The following is a 23,042-nucleotide window of genomic DNA, read 5'->3' on the forward strand; positions in this document are numbered from 1 at the left end:
TTTTAAATACTTATTGCACACTTTACATGAACCTCAAGTCCCACAGAAATTTTTAGCCTGTATTCTTAACATAAACCAACATGTAACATATTTGATGTAGTCTGGACTTCTTGTATTGTTTCCACATGACTAGGTGGAAATTAGGTCTTTTTATAGATAAATATTGTGACATTTTATTTAAAATTTTTGGGATTTTTTTGAGTAGAAAATGTCTACTCAGCAATGAAAAGGTGTTATCTGAAAGTCACTTTTTTAACAAAAACAGTGCATAAAATTTATGTAGAGATAAAGTCATTTGGTAGCTCCTTGGAAGAGTGACATGTGAATTTTTTTTAGTTTGTGAATCATTCATGAAGGACTTCAGACTCAGAGAGTGTATGCTATAAATTACTTGAGAACGTCAGTAAAAACTACTGGGATTGTCTAACTGTCATCTGAATTTTATTAGATGCATCTAGGTGAATGTGTCTGTGTTGGGAAGAAAAATATATTTGTAATTTAAAGTGCTGAATCATCATGAAATCATTTAATCATTCCTTCCTTGCTGAACTGCAGTGAACTGAGAAAGATGGTAGATTATACCAGCAGGTGTTTTGATGCTTTGTGGTGAGTTTTTTTTACAGATCTGTGAAAAGGATTGCAGTTATAGTGAAGTCTGTGTAAGACAGAGCCACTTCCTGACCACGTCACAGAGACTATCTGATGAACAAAATCAACTTGCATTGTTAATCATGTTGGAATGCTGACTCTTCTCTACCTACTGTGTGCTTACAGAGAAATGTTAAAATGTAATGTGTGTTTCAATTATAGGGAGATGCTGGTGAGAATGGACTGAAGGGTGACACAGGAGAAAAGGTAACAACACTTCTTACAGAGAAGAAAATGTGTGCCTTAGGCATGCTTATAGTATAACCAAATAATGAAAATAGTTATTTTTTCAAAAGAAAATGCATTTTGAGATGGGTTTTTTTTAACAGTGAGTGATTTGGTTGAGTTCATCTTTATGAACAGCAGAAAAAATTTCACTATTCTGTCCAAGTGAGCATAAGATTTCTTACTTTATACAGCAGTAGCCCTAGTTATAGAATGTATCAGCATGGTTCTAGCTAGCACTCCTCTTTGTTGAAATTTGCATCATACAGAAGCTTTGGCCACAACCTGCCAGCTGGAACTGCCCCTTTGAATTACAGCCATGTTTTCTGGTATACCCTATATCTTTTCCCCTTCTGTGTTACCATCAAAGAGAGGGACCAAATCAATCTGGGACAAAAAAATATGGTACTGTGATAGGCAACTTCCCTCCAAATTGTCAGCTGGAAAGTCAAGATTTGATGATAAACACATTTTCAATATTTATTCCAAATGACATCAACAATAACCTTACTTTATACCTTGTTAGTTCATTGTTGCAGAGTATGAAGGTGTTGTAGAAATCACCAAAAAACAGATTTTGTCAAAATTTTTATTTTCCTGGGTTTTATTTGATGTGAGACTCGTGCTCAGAAAATTGAACTGGAATTTTCAGTGTGGTTTCCTTACAAAAGCCAGTCTTTAGCAGTCAGGGTAAAGGCTGTGTTGCCCATGAGAAAGGGTCTGGCATATTGATCTCTTCTGGCCATCATTTTAGAATTGATATGCTTCTAAAAACCATTTATTTTAATGACTGAGCTTGGGCAGAAACATAAGCACTTCTTCTTGTACCCCTGCATGTGTGATGCTTCATCAACTTCCAGCATTTCAGTTCAAGGAGAAATTTATGATGGATTTATCAAGCTGGTAAGGAGTGCATGCAAATCCCTCAGGAGCTGTCATTTGGGTACAGTAAATCTGTACTTTGAAGAGCACAAGGATTTTAAGGCATATTCTAAAATCAGCCATTAAAAATAACATTAGATTTGAGAACAGTAAGTTACTTAATTTTTGGGGTTAATTTAAACAATACTTTATTTCCAGTCATGCTTATTAATAGAGATGAAAGTCTTAAGAACCTTATTTACTTACTTACACTATGTATGCTGCTAACATAATCTTGATCCACTCTTTACATCATTTAAGAATATAATCAGCTACAAGTATGAATTGAGATGTTGTTCAGATAGATAGTTCTACAACAAGTAAATGGTAAGGTTCAAATCTCTCTAGGAAGCCTAGTGCAGCTTCACCTGGTGCTTTTCTACTTCATTGGCCTTGAGGGTGAGCTTGCATCCACAAGGATGCCCATACTGCCCTGTGATCAGCAGTGTGCACATCCCCCTGTTTGTGATCCTTTTTGAGGAAAGAAAAAAGTTCTCTCCTTCTTTCAGTGGGAGATCCTTTCTTCTCAAGTATAAGGTTTTAAATACTGCTGTGTGAACTTTCAGCAGTTAGGCAGTTGATTTGGGATCAACTTGTGGAAAGTAGAGGTTCTCAGGAGACTTCTAATGTTGCTGTATATGAAGAAATTTCAAGACACCTCCTAAACTTCATAATGCAGAAGTCTCCCATCTCTTCTAGGTTTCATATTATTTTCGGAGGTGGAGTGGTGACATAGGAATATATTCTGTTCATTTGGAGTGCACTGCTTTAACCATAATGGATTAGAGTCCTCTGCATTCATTTTTGCCAGACTTTCCAGAGCTGTGACTTCGTTGACTTTTAGTATTTTTCTTCTTTTTCCCTGCCTACAAGACAATCTGCCACCCAGAATAAAAAGATGCAGTTCTTAGAGGAGAGCTGCAGCTTAAAGTTTCTGATAGGTAGCTTTGCAAACAGTACTTTCTAGAGAGCTTACGAGTGTGGTTTTTCACAGATAATTTAGGAGTAAGCATAAAACTTGGTGTCATTACTTTGAGGTACTTAACAGGGTTGGTATTCTTTCCTGGTTTTCACCATAGGGGGAAGTTTTTGCTTAGGAGATTTAATCCATAGTACATAAAACTTAAATACATTTCTTTGAAAGCTTAAATAGAGTTTCTGTGAGGTAAATAATAAAATTTTATTCATGTGGTGGAAGAGTAAGACACCACATGACAACAGATCCAGACTTGGTTTAGGAGCAGGTTCCTGTTTGTGAAAAAAAATGTAGCTTTGTTTAGTGAACTGCTGTACATAGTGACACTCAAAAATAAGGACTTGGGTCCTTAATTCATGACCTGAGACTACAGAATTAAAATGTCTTTGTTGAGTTGTTGAAGACAGTGTCAATGGAAAGCTTGAGTTCTTGCTTTTGTTCTTCCACTGTAGCCTTGGTCCCTAGAAACTGCCAAGGATCTTTCTTCTTTGTGCATGTTCCCCTGCTAAAGTTTCTTCATTTTCAAACTGTCTTGACTCAGCAGTGAATTGTCAACATACTGTACTGTAATTTTTTCTTTGATCTAATTTTTATTCTTGCATGAAGGTGGATTATAAATTTTTTGTGTCTTATCTTCTCCATATCCATCATTGCCCTTTGAAATATTTAAACATTTGATGTGTCCTACTAGTTGCTTTGCCCTTTATAGCTATAAAAGGTTCTTGAGGCTTTCAGTTGTACATGCTTGTAAGGGATATTAGCAGTGTCACTCACACATGTCTATTAAAATGAGGCAGCTCAGGCTTCCATGCATGTATCAATCTCATAATACTGATTTTTGTGTTTTCTTCACTCACTGGAAGCTGCAGTAACTGTGTATTCCTATTCTTCAGGGGCCAGTGAGCATGTTAACCAGTACAATTTAATTGTATAAGACCATACCAAAAATATGCCATGCCCAAACCATCAGTAAAGCTGTGGCATTCACAGAACATCAGGAATGGGTACCCCCTATTTGTATTTTGTACAAAGAATATTAAACATTTATACTCTGCTTATACATCTCTGGTTCTATCCTACCTTTGTAGATCACTGGCAGGCTGCTCAGAGCTTGAAGTTGCTGCTATGTAAAACTTGCTGCTTTCAGTGAACAATGTACATTTATTCTGCATAATGAATAATTAAACAGTTTTTCAAATAGAGGCACGCTAGTCATCTTCAGTAGTACATAGCCTAGCTAGCAAACTTTTCAGTAGGTTTTTTTTTTCTTCCTTTGGCATATTGTTCAAGAAAAAAAAACCAACTGATCCTCTGTCCTGTGCATATCAGTGCCTGTGAAATCCAGTCAACCCAGCAAAATGTAGGCAAATATTTTTGAGTGCTAGATGTCCTCTCAGAACAGAGATCTTTCCTGAATATGTAAATTACCATAGCTGTCTCATCATTTAAAGTGTAGCCCTTCATGCATTAATTTATCCATTTAAATACCCTGGAGGGTTGAGGAAACAAAGCTATGACCTGTCCTGATGGAGAAAAACTCATAGGTCAATGGGGTTTTTTTTCAATGTTAATCTTCATTAGCACAAAAAATGTTGTCATTTGAGTCTTGACACTTGCCATCTATAAAATTAGGTCAAATGGTCATTCATATTCTTTGTAAATAACATTGAATTATTTTTAATGTAGATCAGCAATTTAGAGATGTCAAAGTATGTCCCATATTCTGGCTGTGTGAAGTACTTTTATACAACATCTGCAATTATTAGATCTACATTATTAGTTATGAAGTTTGAAGTTAACTATAATAGGTGTCTGGGTGAGTGAAGCTAAATCTCTCTCTACATGGTCTTGAAAACAGCACTGCTCCTTTTCTGAATCACACTGATGTAATTAATTAGTTAAATGCCTTTGAAGCAGCACAGAAAACAGGCAGTCTTGTTCTGCAGTTGTTTTGCTATATAATGTTGCTGTACTCTTACATGATTTATGTGTTTCCTGGAAAATAGTTTATGTAGTAAGAGTGATTATTTCTTGTGGCTTTGTATCAGGGTGACCCTGGCTCTTCTGCGGCTGGAATTAAGGTAATGAAGTTCTAAAGAAGTTGTGCAGGGAAAAGAGGGGTGGTTGGTCCATGTTACTTCAGTGTCACAGACATTTTGGGTATCATTAATGTTACAGGTTTCCACAGCTCCATCTTTAATTCATTTTCTCAGATCTCATGTCTTTCATCTGTTTTCTTCTAGGGTGAACCCGGTGAATCTGGGCGACCTGGACAAAAGGTACTGCTTGGAAACGTTCAGTTTTCCTTCTCTGCTGGATTTGTGATAAATCATGTCATATTTTTGTTACCAGTGGCACTTAACCTGCACTGGGATGAGTCCGAGGCAGTACAATATAGCAGCCCAAGGCTGTACACATTTGGTTTCTTTTTTATTTTGGAAAGGCACAGGAATGATGATACTAATTAACATGAAGAACAATTTTGACTAACCCACCTTTTCTTCTAGCCCCAGCACACTTCTTACATTGAAAGCTTACCCTGTTGCAGCTAGTGAGACTAACAAAGAATGGCTCTGCTCCTTGGGTCATCACAAGCTAACCCTGCATGTTTGACTATTAACTTCAAACTGTGGTACACTGGTAGATCTCATCAGGAAGGAAATAAATATTGGTTAGAATCCCTTTCACCTCTACTTGTGAGGGGAATCAAACCATCAGTGGCACACAGTGTGTTTGGAAGGACACAGACCAGGTAATGCTGCTCTATTCTTCCTTCCAGTGAAAAAAATTCCCCTGGGTGCTATGTGGCTGAGGCTGCTTCTGCAGGGAAGGGTTCTGCAGGAGTTACAATAACAGTACTGCACTGTGAATCTGGGGAATGTGCTCTTTGAATGCACAGTACATCAAACACAGCAAATCCTGTGCCTTTCAGCTGCCTTTCCTGAGAGTAGGGGGCAGGTCCTGCAGGGAGAGCAAAGAGACAGTGAGAGAACTGGATTTGTGCATTGCAATATTTGGTTTCCCTCTGGAACCATTGGCACTTTTCTTGCCCCTTATAACATTGAAAATTTTCCACTGCACACTGATACCAGAGTCAAACAGAGTCCTTCTGCTGCTGAGATGTTCCAGACAGACAGTCAAGAGCTAAAATTCTGTATAGTGGATAGCAAGACAAATATTTTCTAATACTCAAGGTATTTTGGTAACTAAGCAAAACCCTAAACCACATATAAATAAGAAATAAATAAGACATTAAGTATTTTTATTTAAGAAATTATGACTCTCATCAGAGACTAAATAAAACTATTATGGTTGCAAATGCAGTTCCTTAGTAAAGTGCAGTTTTAATTAGGAAAGGTAATCAAAGTAGTTTAAAGCTATCTAATCTACAGAATCATTCAGTGTGTGCGTTCTGCAGCGTGTGCTTTGCTTGGCTAATAAACTAGAAAATGCACTTAAGCGCCTGTGGAGATTCAGACTCTCATTAAGTCGCTGCCATGGAGGCAAAACTAGCAGTGATTTATCAGCAGGCTCCTGGTTCTCAGTCTCAGGCACTCAGATTTGATCTAATTCCAGCAACATGGATGGGTGAGAGGTATGCAGTTCAGACTTTCTATATTCTCACCTTCTTTTTGACACCAGAGGGGAGCTTAGTGTCTTCCTTCCGTGTCTTCCTTCCATTCACCCCATGATTTCCTAGCATGTCACAACTCCTGTCCCAGCCCCAAACATCAGCTCCCATAACATGCCCAGTCAAGGTGCCTCCTGCCATGTCTGCTGCCCTGCACCCCTGCTTAGCAGGGACTTTTCCATACCACCAGAGGTTGTGGGAGGCTCTTTTTCCAGTTGGAGGGATGTCTCTGCCATCTGCATCATCTCAGTGCTTTTCTCCCTCACTGTGTTCCATTCATATTTCCTTCCTCTGTCTTCTTTTCTTTCTTCTATTTTCCTTCTTATCTTCTAGTTGTCCCTTATCCATCTCCTAAGGACAAATATGTGTTGAGCTGCACACCCAAACACTATTTGCATGAAATGAAACATGACAATATTTCAGCAGTCTGACGAGGCTGTTTGGGCCACATTGTGTGCTGAGGTGACAGAATGACCTGCTCTGCCATTATGTAATAGAGTTAGAATACAGCCTTGGTTTCTTTAAAAGTCATTCTTGTCATTAATCATACTCAGAATTTTTATATTAGAAAAGGTCCGAAAAAGTAAATACTCTGCATTCATCTATAATGCTAGCTGTAATTAAGAAATAATTATTGATTTAATTGTGTTTCATACTGATGTATCTTTTAGGGGCATTTTAATTGTTTTAGATTACTGTGGCTCTGAACTGGCTTTGGTGGATCCTTTCTGCTTGTTATGTGTGAGTCTGTGGGGGTTAGCTCTGTCCCAAGGCTAAAGTGTAACCTACTGCAGCAACACTAATATAATATCAATATAAATATTCCAGTTCTGCGCTTGCAAGTGAAATTAAGTGCTTCCATAATTAGGTGGGTAACGTTGATGGCCGTACTGCTGTGTGTATGGCTGCTCATGCAAAAAGTGGAAAGACAGAGGAGCAGGAGTTTGGAATTAAAATTTAGTGCAGTTAGTGCAGTGGAGCATTATTCTTTTGCAAGAGTAGTAACCCATTTTCTGCTTTAGAAACCATTCCAAAAAGTGGCTATTGAAAATGGTATCCCAGCCTCTATTCTTTCATTTGATTTTATGGTTAATATTTTGAGACTGGAATCTTTCCTGTGTTTTTAGGCAATTTGAAAAGTTAGAACTTTGAAGAAACTAAAACAGATGAAGAAGCTTTTATCAGATTGTTCTATATCACTTAGAAATCGTTCCATTTGGTGAAGTGATTTGCAGACGCTCTATTGTGTTTTTCATTTTGTGGCCGAGTGTAATTTTGTTTTGAGTGTTCCAAGTCTGTGTAGTATCTCTGCCTCAAAGAAGTGTCTCTGGGTAGAGCAGTTGAATGGGCATCTGCATTGTGTGTAGGTGTGTTTATGTTTGTGTGTGTGTGTACATGAGTGTGGGTGGGTGTATGGATGTGTGTAAGCCTGGGCTTACACACACAAGCACATAACATATTTTAATAGCACTACCTGTAGGTATCAGCCCAAACCACAGAGCTGAAGTCTGGATTTCTATAAAGCTCATGAGTGTAAAAAAATCTGGAATATAGTTCAGTTCATTATAAAGGTAAAAGTTGGCTTCAGAGTTCAAACATGAGCTTCCAGAAAGTTCAGGGAATATTCAGATCCAAGGTGCTGGTTAGAATCCATCTCTGTGTTAAAATAAAATCCCCAGCCTTTAAAATAATGTTTTATTCACATGTTATTACTTTTTTTTTTTTTTCTGTTCACCATCTTTATTTCCCTAGACAACGTCTTTTCATTTAGCTGGTATCTCAAAAAGACCGTTTGTGACAATGTTGTCATTCTTGTCTTAGACTATTTCCAAAGTTAATGCATTCAGTTTTCAATGCTTGTTACAAAATTACCTTGCAAATAGAGTTCTGTAGGTCTTTCCATTGCAATTTTAAATAAGCAAGGTTTTTCTGGGTAAGCCAGTAAAAGGTTACATTCCCACTATCCTTCATGACGCTGTGTATGTTCACAGATAAGAACAAGCTTTGAAATTATGCCATGGATAGCTCTATAAAACTGATGGCCCAGTTATAATTAGGCAGTCCTGCTTGATTTGTGCAATTTAATCCAAGCTCTTCTGAATGGCTTTGTAGGTAAATCAGAGAGTCACACAGCACAGTATCTAGCTCAGAGTTGAAAATGGAACAGAATTAAACATCTGTCATAAGTATGGAACTTAAATGGCAGTAAAATGAACCAGTGCTGCTTGTTTTCTTCTCTTTTGCTGAAGTCTAATGTGAATTCATATTTGGCTTTCCTGACATGGATTTTCAGCCCTGTGGGTCATCTTCACATTGAAGGTTCCCAGAAGATATCTGAGTCCTTAACATGACTCTTACTAATTGTGCATTTAAGTCACTCATTTTGAAAAAAACATTCTTGCTGGAGCTGACTAGCAATCATTCATGCTCTTTTATCTTCCTGCAGAATTTACAGGGTTGTTCAATGGATAGTGACCCTAACTGGATAATGTCTGTAATGTTATGTAATTTTCCTATGTAGGGTGAACCAGGCCTTCCTGGGCTTCCTGGACTCCCTGGAATAAAGGTAAATACTGTAGTACCTGTTGTACTGGGTGGGAATACCACCGGGGGGCGGGGGGGGGGGGGTATGCAGGAATGTGGCTCAGAATGTGGCTCAGATGGACTTACTGTATTGTGTTACATCCTTTTCTCTGTCTCTGGTATTAAACTGGGGTTTTTTACAGCAAGTTCTCACATGGAAAATTTGTTACGTGTCTATGAGTAGGCAAACAGTATATCTTACATTAAAATGTGAGGCAGAACATTCTAGTTATTTCTTTTAAAAACAAAAATAGTAGAGGTTCTTAATTTTTTTTTTCTTATTGGAAGAGTCTTGTCATCAAAGTTTCAGTTGGTTTCCACTTCTGTGTGTGCTTTCCAGTAGCAATATTCTACTGAATTAACCAATCCTCCAGCCGGAGAACTGCATTAATTATACACAGGCAGTGCAGACCTGGCTCTGTTGACAAAAATACTCTGTGCTCCATTACACAGCAGTGATTTCCACTGACAAGTCAGTGTTTTAATAATATTCTGTTCAGTATTAGCTACAGTCCCTGACACAATACCTGATTTAGTCCCTGGCTTCCAGTTTGTCTGGAATCTTTAGGTAAGTTGATACAAAAGACGCATAGCTGGTTTAGTTCTAGCATAAGTGGTTGCATTAGGACCTGTAGACACTTGCACAGTTTGAGCTGTAACTGTGTAATTCTGCACAGAGTCAGCAGATTCACATATACTGAGTGAGTGCAGATTAGAATGGCCACTTTTCCTTTGTGTCAAAGACTGTCCCTTCAGAAAACAAAATCTCTTGGAAACCTTTTCTTTGCATTCCAGCATGGGCCTGTGTATGGCTCAAGGAGAAAGTTTATAGGATCTCCCCCTTAATGAGGAGGATAAGTCAGAGACCAAACTCTTGTCCATTGTGGTGGGATTCAGGATTTATCTCATGGAATGCAACATTTGCAGTGATTTTTCTCAAGGGACCTGTGAATTGCCAAAGTATTGAAGCATAATGTCCCTTCTGTGTTACCAGTGAATTACGGGAAAAATTGAATGTGCGTATTAAATTCTGTGTGTTGTAACAGCTTAAAAAATAGTTCCTGTGGAGGTTGTTCATTTTCTGCAAGAACAAACTCTGTACTGAGTAGTGAAGATCATGCAGGAGAAGTCTTGTGTGATTGAACTATTTTTATTAGGGCCTTTGGCAGCAATCCCTATTCTGTTTACTTTAACAGTGAGCAAAGAGGTAGCTCAGATGGAGGTCAGTGGGGCACTTGCCGGAGGCACTCATCCCAGGGACACCTGCCAAAAGCAACTGGAGCTGTGGCTGGTCTTTGGGGTTCCCATGTTCATGCAGACCACATGTCCACGCACATAACCAGTAAATAAAAAAAGTCTACATCTGAGTGGCTGCTCTGGGAAAATTATTTGTTGGCAATAAGAACGGCTCAGAAGCGCAGCTTCCAAAATCACCTGAAAGATAAAATGTGAAGTGAAAAACGAATGAAGTGTGGGAGTTTTGCCCAGTGAAAATTTGTTTCCAAATTCAGTGGATACAGTGGAAAAACAGTGCAGTTGCCTGCAGAGCAAAATGGAATAATTTGGTCAAATGTTAATCATTTAGGAAAATACTTTGTCCTGTTTAAAATCCAGTCCAGAGGGAGACTGGTGGTGTTTCAGTGAAGAAATTTCATCTAGTGCAGTTCTGCTTTGAGGTGGCTACCTGCGACCTGGACGGGGACAGGGAAGCAGAATGTGCACAGGACAGAGCAAAGCACATCTGGTCACATCAGACTTGCAGGATGGTTGCTGTTCATTTCGAGGCATTTGTAAGCTCTCTTTTATTAAGCAGTCTGTAGTAAAAGCCCTAGATTCTTCTGAGTCACTGAGACTATGTCTGTGGCATGAGAAGTGGTAGCAGAAGCCAGAGAATGGCTGGAGTTAGGAATATGGGCACTCATCAGCAAAGGTGAAGTAGGAGTTTCCCCCGTTTTCTCACCCTCCCTTTTAGCAAAGATTTATGCACCACCACGGTGAGATCATGATGTCAGTTTCCAAAAACAACATCATTGTTATCTCATGGAGAAACAAATTTCAAGTGATCTGGTGTTGATCAAAAGCTACTTGGAAATAGCAGTGGCAGGATGAGAAACTTAAGCGTGGAGGAAACTCAGTTGTCTGGATTTGGAATCAGTTGGTGCTGTCATCTTCTACAAAACCAAGAGGAATCTTACTTGGAGCAGTGACTTATTTTTTCTTTTTTTTTTTTTTTTTCTTCCTTCTGGCATGATCCTTGTTGTTTGTTACAATATTTTTCTGGGATTTTGGGTTCTGTTCCCCCGTGGACTTTATAAAACTCTCCAAGATAGGTCTTTGCTACTTTATCTTACCAGTTGTATGCAGTAGTGGTATAGCATCAAAGACCTAGCAGAAACCTCTCACAGTGTCATTGCAACATCTAAGAACTTGTTATAAAATTCAAGTTTCCATAAGGAAAATTTTTCCTAACAAACAGATTATAGCATTTGCATGCCAGCCCAGTAGTTGTTGGCAGAGATTTTTCAGGCTTTTTCCAAACTTTGCGAGATGTAAGGAAAAGATCAAGATACAGATTTATTCTACACATTGAAAATTCCTGGATGTAGTTCTTAAATGTTAAATATTAAGTCCTGTTCTCCTTAAATCTCTTAGTTGAACCTAAAATTGCTTCCTTGTGCATGTTTCTCTACAGTGGCAGGCTGTATTATGAAATGTTTTAGGTAACTGTGCACATGCACAGCACTCTTCACAAAAGCTAAACCAACCTGTGCTGCCACAAATGCTGTGCCAGGCAGTCTCTCCAGCTACAACTCATCTTTCTTCCCATGGTTGAACAAGCTTCCCAAGACATTCAGTCCTCTGTACTTCAACATACATAAAGGATTAGGGAACACTAATCACTGAGAAACTTTCAGCTTCTTATAATGCCATTTCAATTAATTAATCAAGGTTCCTGGCAACCTGTAAGGACTAGGCTGAATATGATACTGCAGTCTGAATGACTGGCAACATTGGACAGACATGCAAGTATCACATCTGAATTCAGGATATACAACAGGGTCTTATATTACTTACTTTTCTAGACCCATTCACCAGGCACGTGTGGATGTTTTGGGAGTTCTTCCTGTTCCTTTTCGTTCTCTCCTCCTTTGTCAGTTGGTGCCGTGGAGGAAGCACAAGTGCAGTCAGTTATTTCCAGGACAGTGTAGAGGCTGTCTGTGACATGCTGGAGAAACGTTTCTCAAGCACCTGTTGCTGTTTAGGAATGGCTGGAAACTTAATGAGCCCTGAATGTGTTCCACCTAAACTCAGAATATTAACTCATCGCTCTACTATCCCCTAACTGATGCCAAGCAGACACAGAAGCCTGTCTGTGAAACACAAACTTCATATATCTGTTTTACCTCATAACTTTTGCAGGAAGATACTTACAAAGCAGCACTTGCTTACTGTGATGGAAATCATGGATGCCCTCATTCACTGTAATGTCAGACCTCTCAAATCTGTTGCATTGCATTTTCTGGAATTTGGCCTGTACAGTCCTCAATTTCTTCACTGCAGTGAGAAGCCTTCAGAAAACACAAGCCTCTTCTCAGCAACAGCACCTTTTGCAGGATCTAGATTTTCTATGGAAATTTCTGGCAGTTGTCCCTCAGATATTAAAGCAAATGCTGAACCGAAGCTTCCAAGCACATATAAATTTTTATTTTATCGTGTTCAAGAAAACTGAACCTTTTAGTAGTTTGACATGAAAAGAGAAGGACTGCTTAGCCCTTCTGTTTTTGGGAAGCATGGAGAGCTTTCTGTGTTTTGAAATTCAGTGGAAGTAGCTGATTCAATAGACTTGCCAGTATGCAGTGTCTTGCATCTTTCCATACAGTTACTTTGAACTTCTGTGGAACTGTGCCTGAACAAGGTTTCAGAAAAACCTGGATAAGGATATGGGAATTTGGCTCAATTTTATATCCTTTTATTTTTCTTTTTATGAAAGCAAAAGCGGTTCTAATTTTTTCTGTACCTAAATCTCTTTTTTTTTCTATACCTACTCAGAGATCTTATCCACTAAAGACTAAACGAGTCTCTGCTCCACAGAATGTATTTTTTTAAGGTCTAAAAGACTTGATACTACTCTCACCCAGTTAGTTCTGTTAGAAAAGAGACATTTTGGAGGAAATGAGAGAGAATTTTCCAGCTGAATGCATAGAAGTTAGTCTCCTATTTAAACTCTTGTAGAAAAGAGAGCAACTCTTGTTGAAGCTTATGTGGTCAAGTGCTGCTTTTACCATCTGGCAGCAAAATGAAAGGAAATCTGAAGTGAATGGTAGTTCTAAGCATTTTGGTTTGGAGTCAATGCCATTTACTGCCTACAGGAAAGTTTGGTAAATTCTCCTTTTATCCCAGGAGTTCTTAGGAAAGCTGTTCTTTTTCTAATTTTCCTAATGCATTTTTCCTTTTCTGTATTTTCACTGTTCTTCCTGTTTTTATTCCTTGATAGTGTTAACAGTAAACCTGCAGGCTGTCTCTGTCTCTCTCTCTACTTCTCTCTCTCTTCCCCTCTCTGCAGGCTCTGGGTGTAAATGGGAACTGATCTAAAAAATAGGACTTAGTACCCATCTTTGGTGGGCTGGGTTTCAGAAGTGTCTCTGTGCATTGGTAGGTAAAATACGTTACACAACTGTGTAATGTGTTTTGAGTATTCACTTTCCATAATGGAAGTAGATATACAAACATGTACCTGTATATTACACTTTGTTCATTGATTCCTAGCTGTCTGCTTTCCCTATGTTATGGCAGTAATCAGTTGCATGGATAGACATTGAATTTCCAAGAAGTGATTTTGAGAATCAAGGCCAGAAAATTAAATAATCATTAAAATTGGATGGCATACACGTGTCAGGGGTGCTTAGTTGAGTGTAAGATCTAGATGAATTCTTCAAGTTCTTACTGATTTCTCACAAACTATATCCTCCAAATCTCTTATTTTCTGTTCTGGAAAAAACTAAAACATAAGGAACTGAAACACAGAATGTTGTTTCCTCTAAAGCTATTAATATTGAAGACTGAGTTTATAAGAACTACTTCACAGCATATGTTTTATAGCATAGCTTAATTTTTCATTGTACAAAAAAAAAGTGCTAATCAAAAATTTGGGAAACAATTTAATGAAGTCAGAATCCAACACCCTACTGTGTTCAGAAATCAAGTATTTTGTCATCCACAAAGAAGACTTGACATCAGTAATCTGAAATTATTTCTCAAATACAAATTTTTATAAGATCAGAAATAAAGCATGCAATAAAGCTCCTTAGCTTTCAGAAGAGCAACAAAATTCCTTAGATTTGTCATGTAAGTCTTTTTCAGCAGAAACAATTTGGGGCCAAACTCTTAATCATTTAGCAGTTTGGTCATAGAAAAGAATTAAAAATTAGGTGCTTGTTACAACAAGTGTTTTTATTCTATCCTTAAAAATAGTTGCCATGCTGACTTGGAATATGATTAGCCTTAAAGTAAGAAGTCCCTTTTGACTTTCATTATGATTAATGAATGCAGAATTAATCAGAATCATTACTGGTTCTGATAGCACTCTCCCAAAGCAACATACTTTCTAGGGAGACAGGACTTAAAAGCAAGAAAATTAGGCTCACTAAAAAGCAATATATGTCATACAAAGTGAGGCTTGTTGTGAAACCTCAGGGTTTCAGCCAGGTTGTTTTGCCAGGTTTTACTTCCCCTAACTCCAAATGAATCATAAAGTCTAAATACGCTTTTGGAAATTCTAAACCACAATTGTTTTTCTAAGTTTAGAGAATGATTAGGGAGTAAAGATATTGTTTCAAATGTGATGAGTGAGCCAGACAACCTGTTTTAACTGGCAATTTCTGGAGCCAATTCTAAAGTGATATGAAAAGCCTTAAGAAAGACCTTATGAAATGGGGTTAGGGTTACTTTTTTTTATCAGATTTCCTTGTACCTTGTTCATTTCCTTCTTAGGAGCTGAATACTGTAGGCATCCTGAGAGGAAAATTCCCATGGACGTCAGGCTATATATATAAAGTCCCCCTAATGCCCTTCACAGTGACAAAGTACTCTCTGACTTGTATAGTCTAAGGCCAGCTGAGTTTCTGAGAAATTGCTTCACTGGAGCTAAGTGCTGCACACAGAGGGAGGGCATGAGCAAGTGCAGCTCCGTAGGCCACCATGGATTGCTGTGTTGCAGGATCCTGAGGATTTGGCCGTCACTCCTCTCCAGAGCGGAGGAGTTGCAGTGTTCTGGTTAGATAGCAACCTCAAAAACAAAGTCTTTTAGGACAGCAGATGGCACCTTCTGGAAAATCAACACAGGTACCCGTGAACCAAATCCAGTTTATTACAGCTTCATAGCTGTTCTTCAAATTGTCCTGCATCTGGGTTTTGGGTCCTTTTTGATAGCTCTTCTATATATCCCCACCTTTGCAGGATTCTTTTGGTAGTGTTAGGCAAGGAAAGGGCATCAGGGTAACACTGAAGACAATCACTGGTCTCTTGATGTTTTTAAAATGAGGACCCTTCCACATCAGTCCTCATCAGAAAGGAACTTTGAGGTCTCCCAGATTCTGTTGAAGAATTTGCCTGCTGGCCCATGCTAGACAGGAATTTTGGAGGTCCACTAGACTTGCAGAGAGGAGTTTGAAATCTCCAAGCCTGTCCAAAGCTGTGTGTTCAAGCATGGTTGTGGTTTTCCTCCAGCCCACACCGCTAGGTTTTCTGTTAATGGAAAAAGTGGGGTGCATCCCCCTTTCTGGAGTCCTCCACAGAAATTCAGGATGCTTTGGTGTGGTTTGCCAACTCAGAGGTGTGCACACAGGAGTCTTGGCTGTGGTACATGTGGATTTCCAAGAGAATGCTAGGAAGAGGTGTTTGTGTGTCCTGCCTTGTGGCAGACCTGCCAGTCAGCCTAGGGGGCACAGAACTTCCATGGTGTTGGCAATGGGGCCAACATAGAACAAAGCCTTCAGGACCAGTGAACAATGTTATAAAGGTCAGAGTTAGACATTTCATATTCTCTGGCTAATTCTAGTGCATAGCACTAGATAAGAATAAGTCTTGAAATTACATTCTCCTTTCAAATTCATGGTCTGAGGGTTGCTTTAGTCACATTTCTGTAGCTTGGAGAAAATACTGTAATAATCTGATGTAGCTGGAATATAGTAAGGTAACCATGGCACTTACAAGTAGGATGGTAATTTCAGAAATGGAAGAGAATTTATTTCGTTGTTACAGGAAAGTTGTGGTTTGGATGTCTTCCTGCAGCACAGGTTTCTTTTTTTAGGAATTCATTGATCTGGATGTGAAAATTTATTGTATAGTCATTAGGAGAGTGATTAAAGGAGGAAGAAACTTTGGTGGGAAAACAGCGTACCCAACAACTGCTGTTCTCTGCTGATTGCTTGTATCAGCATAAAGCTTTGTATTTCAAGCACTAGGAGAGGAATAGGTGTGTCTGTGAGAACAAGGTTTCAAATAATGATGGTGATGTGTGTCCCACATGTACAATGGAGGCTAATTCTGACCAAATATGGTATTAGAACTACACTGTTAATAAACATTTGCCAAATTAGTGATGTTTAAAACAGAAACCGGCAGTGAAAATGTTATTTCAACTGCTCTACCTTTTTTAAGCAAAAGTCCAAGTTTTAGGCATCATGGGTTCTGTAAAACTTTAAGCTGACAGTGAGAGTGAACTAAAGTGGTTCTAGTATCAAAGCTAGCCTCTGCTTTGCTCATCATGAAAACCAGTTTTAATTATGTCTGGATAATAACCCTCATAAAAATCTGACTATCCTCTGAAATAAATAACAAGGTGACTTTTTAATATGAAATTCTGATTACGCTCACGTTGCACCAGGTTTACGGCGTTTTAGGGCCCTTTTCTGCTTCAGACTGTTATAAGAGGTGAAAATGAGTATTAACAATGTTTGTGAATGCTAGTATATAATTTGGTATCTGATCCTCTAGTATTTCCACAGTCTGCAAATACTTGAGAATGAAAATGAGCATGCGTGGGGGTAGTCTCTTAAAATATTAACACATAAAGACACTGAAAATTATTCTTAATATCATAACACATCTCTTCTGTAGCCTGGAAGAAATTCACAAGCTTGTTGGTTTTTTTTTTTTAAACCAAGTTTCCTGTGTTGTGATTAATACAAGTCGCTCCAAGTCTAACAGTGGATGAAGTTTGAATGCTGAAAATGCCTTGTTGACATTTTGTGCAATGTGGTGGTTTCTAAGCAGTGATTTCATAACTATACCAAAGGGTTAAACTAAAAACTAAAATATGTAACAGAGTCATCATTTGCTGATGGCTTTCTATACAGCTGTCAAACAGTACTTCAGATTGCAGTATTACAGATTTTGTGTTCCCTGTCCCAGCTTTAGCAGGCAAAGAAGATTGCTGTGCATTCTAAGTGGATAAAACCTTGATTTTATTATAAGAAGTTGTAGCGAGATGTTTGGAAAAGTATGTCAAGTCTTGGTGACTCTGATCCCTTGCATTCCTCTCAGCCTTTCCCGGTAGCTAGAAAAAATTCTGAGTTCATTTAAGGAAGAAACTTATGAACAGGAGGTGCTTCAGTGAACACCAGAGCTGCAGTGTTGTCAAGTGCCCTCCCAAGTCAGCCTTTACCCTTGCTTTCCTGCTGCAATGTGCCAGCTAAATCAAATATGTCATATATTTACAAAAAAAGCTAAAGCCTTTAATTCTTAATTTTCTAACCACATTCCTGTACAGCTGTGGAATCTCCTTTGTGTCATGGACTAATCATAAAGGTCTTTTCTTTGCCTTTGCATAACTGGGACACCAGCATGCCTTACTGAGGGGAAACTGTTTTCTTTGCATTTCACACATCACTGGCAGTGCCAATTTTGATAGATTCCTTTTTTGTTTGGTTGGTTTTTTGCTATCTGAGTGGCATAAAAGATAGCATAAAGCACAAAGTCATCAATATTATGGCAGGGTGCAGAAGTATACCCAATGAACATTTTACTTAACGCCTTATGCCGCGGCTGCACTCAAGAGATTTGAAATATTAGAGAAGACATGGCTTAGTTTCAAACCAAACACATTGTCTTTTTACTTAGAAGCTTAGTTCAGATGGTAAATCAGATCTGTTTTTTGTTCTGCTTACCCTCTCTAGCAGTGGATAGAGGGAGAATTGCATGTTTATCTTTATGTAGCCAGGTTTTAACTACTGCAGTTTGTTTCATGTGTGATAAGAATACCCCGCTGGATCACGTTCAGCTTGGCATCCACCGTAACTGCTGCATCTTGCCCAGCAGAGCTGCTGCTCACCCAGGCAGTTCCTGCTCTCTGCTGACACACCACTTCTTCCACTCCACATTTCAAAACATTTTAAAGCCATATAAGACCTGTATTCTAATTATGCTAATTAAACTGCCAACTTATACCATTATCAATTCCACTAGCTTTTGCCAAGCATCTTTTTCTTCTCTCTTTAGGGATTTTGGGGGAAGGTGGGGCTGCTTCTTGGACTTTGGCCAGAAGTTTTCTTGTAGTGTGCAGTTGGTATAGTCCTGAGCAAAGAAAAGAATTTAACTCAAAAACTGCATCAGCCTTTGAGTGACACTTCTAAGCCTTACCACTGAAAAGAATCATGTAGTCACTGTGTATTTTTTCTGCCTGAAGTCTTATAATAAGCTGGCAAAAAAATTAGCCCAGGCAAATTCAGTATTAAAACAACATGGGGCTGTTGAGTACCTTCTCATTCTAAAATAAATGATTGGAGCTGCATTGTTCTTCATTTACTGAAATTAAAGTGCTTCCGTCTGCAGTGACAACCTTATGTTACTCTTGCTGGTATGTATTAATATATAGACTTACATAAACTCTAAGGTTTTCTCCTTATGAGAGCAAATAGAAAACCCCACTTGCTTCTCCGAGACATGTTTGTCTCAGTTTATTTCTTTACCATATTTTGAATCACAGCCAGCTGGAATTTCATGTGAGAAAGCTCATTATTTACTTGTATTTTTTTATAAGCTAAATGGAGGTCTCTGGGAGCTTGCTGTCATCCTTGATATAACCACAGGGAAGATTTCTTTGGCTTTGAACTGTTAATGATGGATTGCTGATGAGAGCACAGATGAATGGGTCCTAATTGCTCTCCATGTGCAGCATACCTGTATTTCTAAGGAGGGGAAGAGATGAAGTATTATTCAACTGCTCATATGCACTGTCTCTGTATATTGTCAGTAATGATATCACTACAGTATTATGATCTGTCTGTCTTTTAGCTATTTTAAGAGGCATTTGATGGGTAATTTTTAGTCATTAAGTTCAGGGATATTGCAAAAAGGCTAATTAAATAAATATTAATTGGGTTACATAACTGATTTTATAATTTACAATAGCTTGTGGATATATGTTCTTGGTTCAAATATATCTGAAAAAAATATGCAAGATTAAATAGCAGGAAGGCTTATTTGGGGAGTTTGTGAAGGAAAGCATATGGCTTATTAATCTTGCATTGTCTCTCTTCAGACATGGAGATGGGTAATAAAATATGGCCTTACTCTTCTGCTCAGTGCTGCTTCTGCTGCAACTCTGCTTGATTCTTGCTTTCTCGTCTGTCCTCTTTGTACAATTGAATGGGAAGGAAGGGGGCAGAACAAAGAGGGAATGAGGAGAGCTGTGGCTTATTCCCAGCTGTTCACAGCCCAAGAAATTGTCTGGGCACAGAGAACTGAAGTATTTTACTGTCAGAATGAGGAGGGAAAGTACCATGGTACTATAAGTCTCTCACTCAAAAGAAGAGGCAACACATCCCAAACACTGCCATCTCCATTTGTCACTGCTTTGTCACACAGCATTTCTGCCCATCTATTCCCATGCTGCAGTAGGAAACCACCTCAAAACACATCACTGAAATGAACTGTCCCTTTTTAAATTTAGGAACGCTCAGACCTCTCCTCCTGCATTCAGACTTGCTTGGATAATAGTTTGATGTGTTACATTACAGACCAGGTTGCATATTAACATCCTTAACCTCATAAACCCCACGTTTGACACCTTCAGCTTCATTTGCATCTCATCTGCTGCATGGTGGCTTGCTACAGGAATTTGTGCTGATGAAAGTAACCCATGACAAAAAGTACTTCTGTAGAACTGTTACATCACAGCTGGAGAGCTGTAAGCTGTACCGGGAAAAATACCGCCCAAAATAAACTTGTGTTGGTATAATTGTGTGCTGCTAAATCAGTAACCCTCTCATATTGTGTTTTTAAAGGGTGAACCAGGTTTCATTGGTCCACAAGGAGAACCTGGGTTGCCAGGGCTACCAGGAACAAAGGTAAGGGTAACAGGCCAATGCTGTGGTGTGAAGCCCCTTGAGCTGATGTCAAATTCAGCTTTCCTCAGCAAGTAGCAGAGACTGGGGCTACTATTGGAGAAAATGTGAAAAGTCATGGACCGGTGCTATGAGATCGATATATAGATATTCATGTAGGTGCCCTCAAAAAATGTGAAGGCCAATATTACATCGTAACTTTAATCAATAAGTCATCTTTTTTCATGTTAGAATCTCCAAATTTAGTTGTTCAAGAGGCAAAATAGGCATGATTGAAGAAACTATATTTTCATAAACATGGGGTTTTTTGGGAAGATTACTTGAAACTTTGTGCAGGAAGCAGAATTTTGATACTACTCAGCAGATTCTGAAAATACAGATAGACTAAACCACTGTTTCTTCTAGTTGCTTAGTTTCTTTGATCCTGCTGAGTTGGTGGTGGGCTAAAGGCTGCCCAGTATTTTGTGATATATGTGTGTCTGTTTCAATAGGGTGACAGAGGAGAGGCAGGCCCTGTTGGGAAGGGTGAGCGAGGTGAACCTGGAATCCCTGGACCAAAGGTCAGTCTGATTTTTACACTGGAAATGTTTTGTTAGTTTTACACCTATGAACACATCTTTGCCTGCTGAAAAGTAGAACAAAACTTGGTGAGTGAACTTTCAAATGAAAATGCTGTCAGATGCTCTGCTTCAGTCCAGAAGACAATGGCAGTTTTGTGTTCACAGCTGTGAACTGCAGTCTGAATGGACTTTTATTTGGTCTACAAAGTAAAGACACTACCTACATACACTGTCATGGAATTGGCCTAATTCATTCCAGCTGAAGTACTGACCTCCAGGTCCCTAACTTTCAGCATTGAAGTTTGAACTCTTTGACCACTGTAGCAGTTGAATGCAGAGAAAATCCATTTTGCATGCTGTTTTCTAACTCTCTAAGAGATCATTCTAACTACTTTTAGCATTGTCTTAATATTTCCTCTGGTGTTGATACTGTCAAGTTTTTCTTTCCTGATGGATTTTGAAAACAATAAGGTTAATTTTGTGCTCCTTGGCCAGTTAGTTTGTATTCATCTGTACTGTTAGGAAAAAAAGTTGTGATAACACTTTATTTTAATCTCCTTCTGTTAGAATATTTAGCTGTCTTCTCTATCTCTTGGCTATCATTTCTCAGGATCAATGGAATGACATAGCTCATTTCTGAAAACCAGTGATAATGATGCCTATCTTTACTAATGCCAATACTATTTTTCCTTTGGAAGAGTGGAATCTGTGACCATTGTACTCTAGTGTTAATTAATATATTTATCTGGGTGCTATTAAAATAAATACCTTAAAAATTCATTATCTTGGTAATATCAATATAAAGTGTTTCTGCTGTTCCAAACTGTAGTTAGTGATTACTAATTTCTTTTTCTCTGCACTCCATTTCTCTACCATTTTTCTCCTATCTTCCTTCAAACAGGGGAAAACAGGTGAACCTGGATCTAGAGGCCCCAAAGGGTCAAAGGTTAGTAGTAAAGAAACTGTCATCAGGGGACTAATTAACATGATGATTTTTTAGCATCAGTTATTTGTAACATTTCTCTTTAAAAGAACCTGTAACAATCTGCAGTGTTCTTTATAAGTGAAACCTTCTGACCTTCAATTTTAGATAAAAAATTTAGTTATGTCACGTGGGTTTTGAACACTGTGATTCTAATCCTTTTTCTGTTAGAACATCCATTCCACTCTGCTGCTGTTTTCCTCATGCAACTTGGTTTCTCTCTGTGTAACTGATGTTAGTCTTCCCACATGCCAAGACCCAATGCCTGACTCTGCTGTTATTTGGTTTGCAATAATTTTATGGATCCAAACTGATGAGCTAGGAATCAGAGGTATTCCATGAACTGCAGGCTGAGATATGATGGGCAGAAATCCAACAAAGGCAAGAGTTGTTGACTGTGTTGCTGTTTTACCTGCTTTAAAAAGATGACTTGGATTATATCTACCCATTTATCTTTCTGTAGATATAGTTGGTTCACGTACATGGAGAGATAAAATGTATGGTTTTTCTGTTACTTTGTCTGCTGTGCAAATACTGTTCCCACTGGATTCCTTCATGTTGTATTAGGGATGAAAATGTACTTGTGTAGGTAGTTATTGACAGGTCTACTGTCAGAATAAGGGCAACAGGACAATGTAGGCTGGTGTGATACTGTTTGCAGTACTTGTAAGGTCCTTGAAGAGTGGCCTTAAGTGCTTAAAGATGTGATTAAACAAGTGCCATTTAACCTCACTCATTCCTACCAGAAAGAAGCGTTGGAAGGCAAGGGAACTGATTAGGGAATTAAAGTATCAGAGTGAGAGCAGAAAAGTAAATCAGCCTCTCATTTCTCTACAGTACCTGGGCACCTCCCACACACACCAAAATTATAGAGATATCCCCTTTAATTCCCTTTTTATCAAAAAGGGATATGTGATTTTCATTTTACCTGCATGCCTGTCATGAAAATCTGGCCCACAGAAGTCAGTCTAGTGGTGGGGAACTTCATTTTTGAGCAGTTCCAATGTTCACTAGCTTCTGCCAAAGCAGCACTAATGGGAAAGGCGGATGGTACAACCTTGATTATGCCCTGCCACCAGCCTGCTCTCCATTGGCTCTATGAAAGTTTTCTGTTCTGTTACTAGTGGTGAATTAATCATTCTTCTCCTGACTTTTACCAAAGTTCTCTAGA

The 23,042-nt window shown here is 38.6% G+C and overlaps 1 protein-coding gene across 1 annotated transcript in view; it reads left to right on the plus strand.

Annotated features, from left to right (window-relative positions):
• The window catches only part of COL25A1 (collagen type XXV alpha 1 chain), a gene marked incomplete at both ends in the record, with an annotated part of 290,872 nt that overhangs the window by 235,837 nt on the left and 31,993 nt on the right, over positions 1-23,042 (plus strand). Inside the window, 7 exons of the mRNA XM_084204014.1 lie at positions 811-855; positions 4,819-4,851; positions 5,014-5,049; positions 8,923-8,967; positions 20,270-20,332; positions 20,821-20,889; positions 21,791-21,835. Coding sequence (XP_084060140.1) covers positions 811-855; positions 4,819-4,851; positions 5,014-5,049; positions 8,923-8,967; positions 20,270-20,332; positions 20,821-20,889; positions 21,791-21,835 — 336 coding nt within the window. The remainder of the gene's footprint in view (positions 1-810; positions 856-4,818; positions 4,852-5,013; positions 5,050-8,922; positions 8,968-20,269; positions 20,333-20,820; positions 20,890-21,790; positions 21,836-23,042) is intronic.

The sequence above is a fragment of the Fringilla coelebs genome (assembly GCF_963513975.1).
Source record: "Fringilla coelebs genome assembly, chromosome: 4".
Classification (NCBI taxonomy): domain Eukaryota; kingdom Metazoa; phylum Chordata; class Aves; order Passeriformes; family Fringillidae; genus Fringilla; species Fringilla coelebs.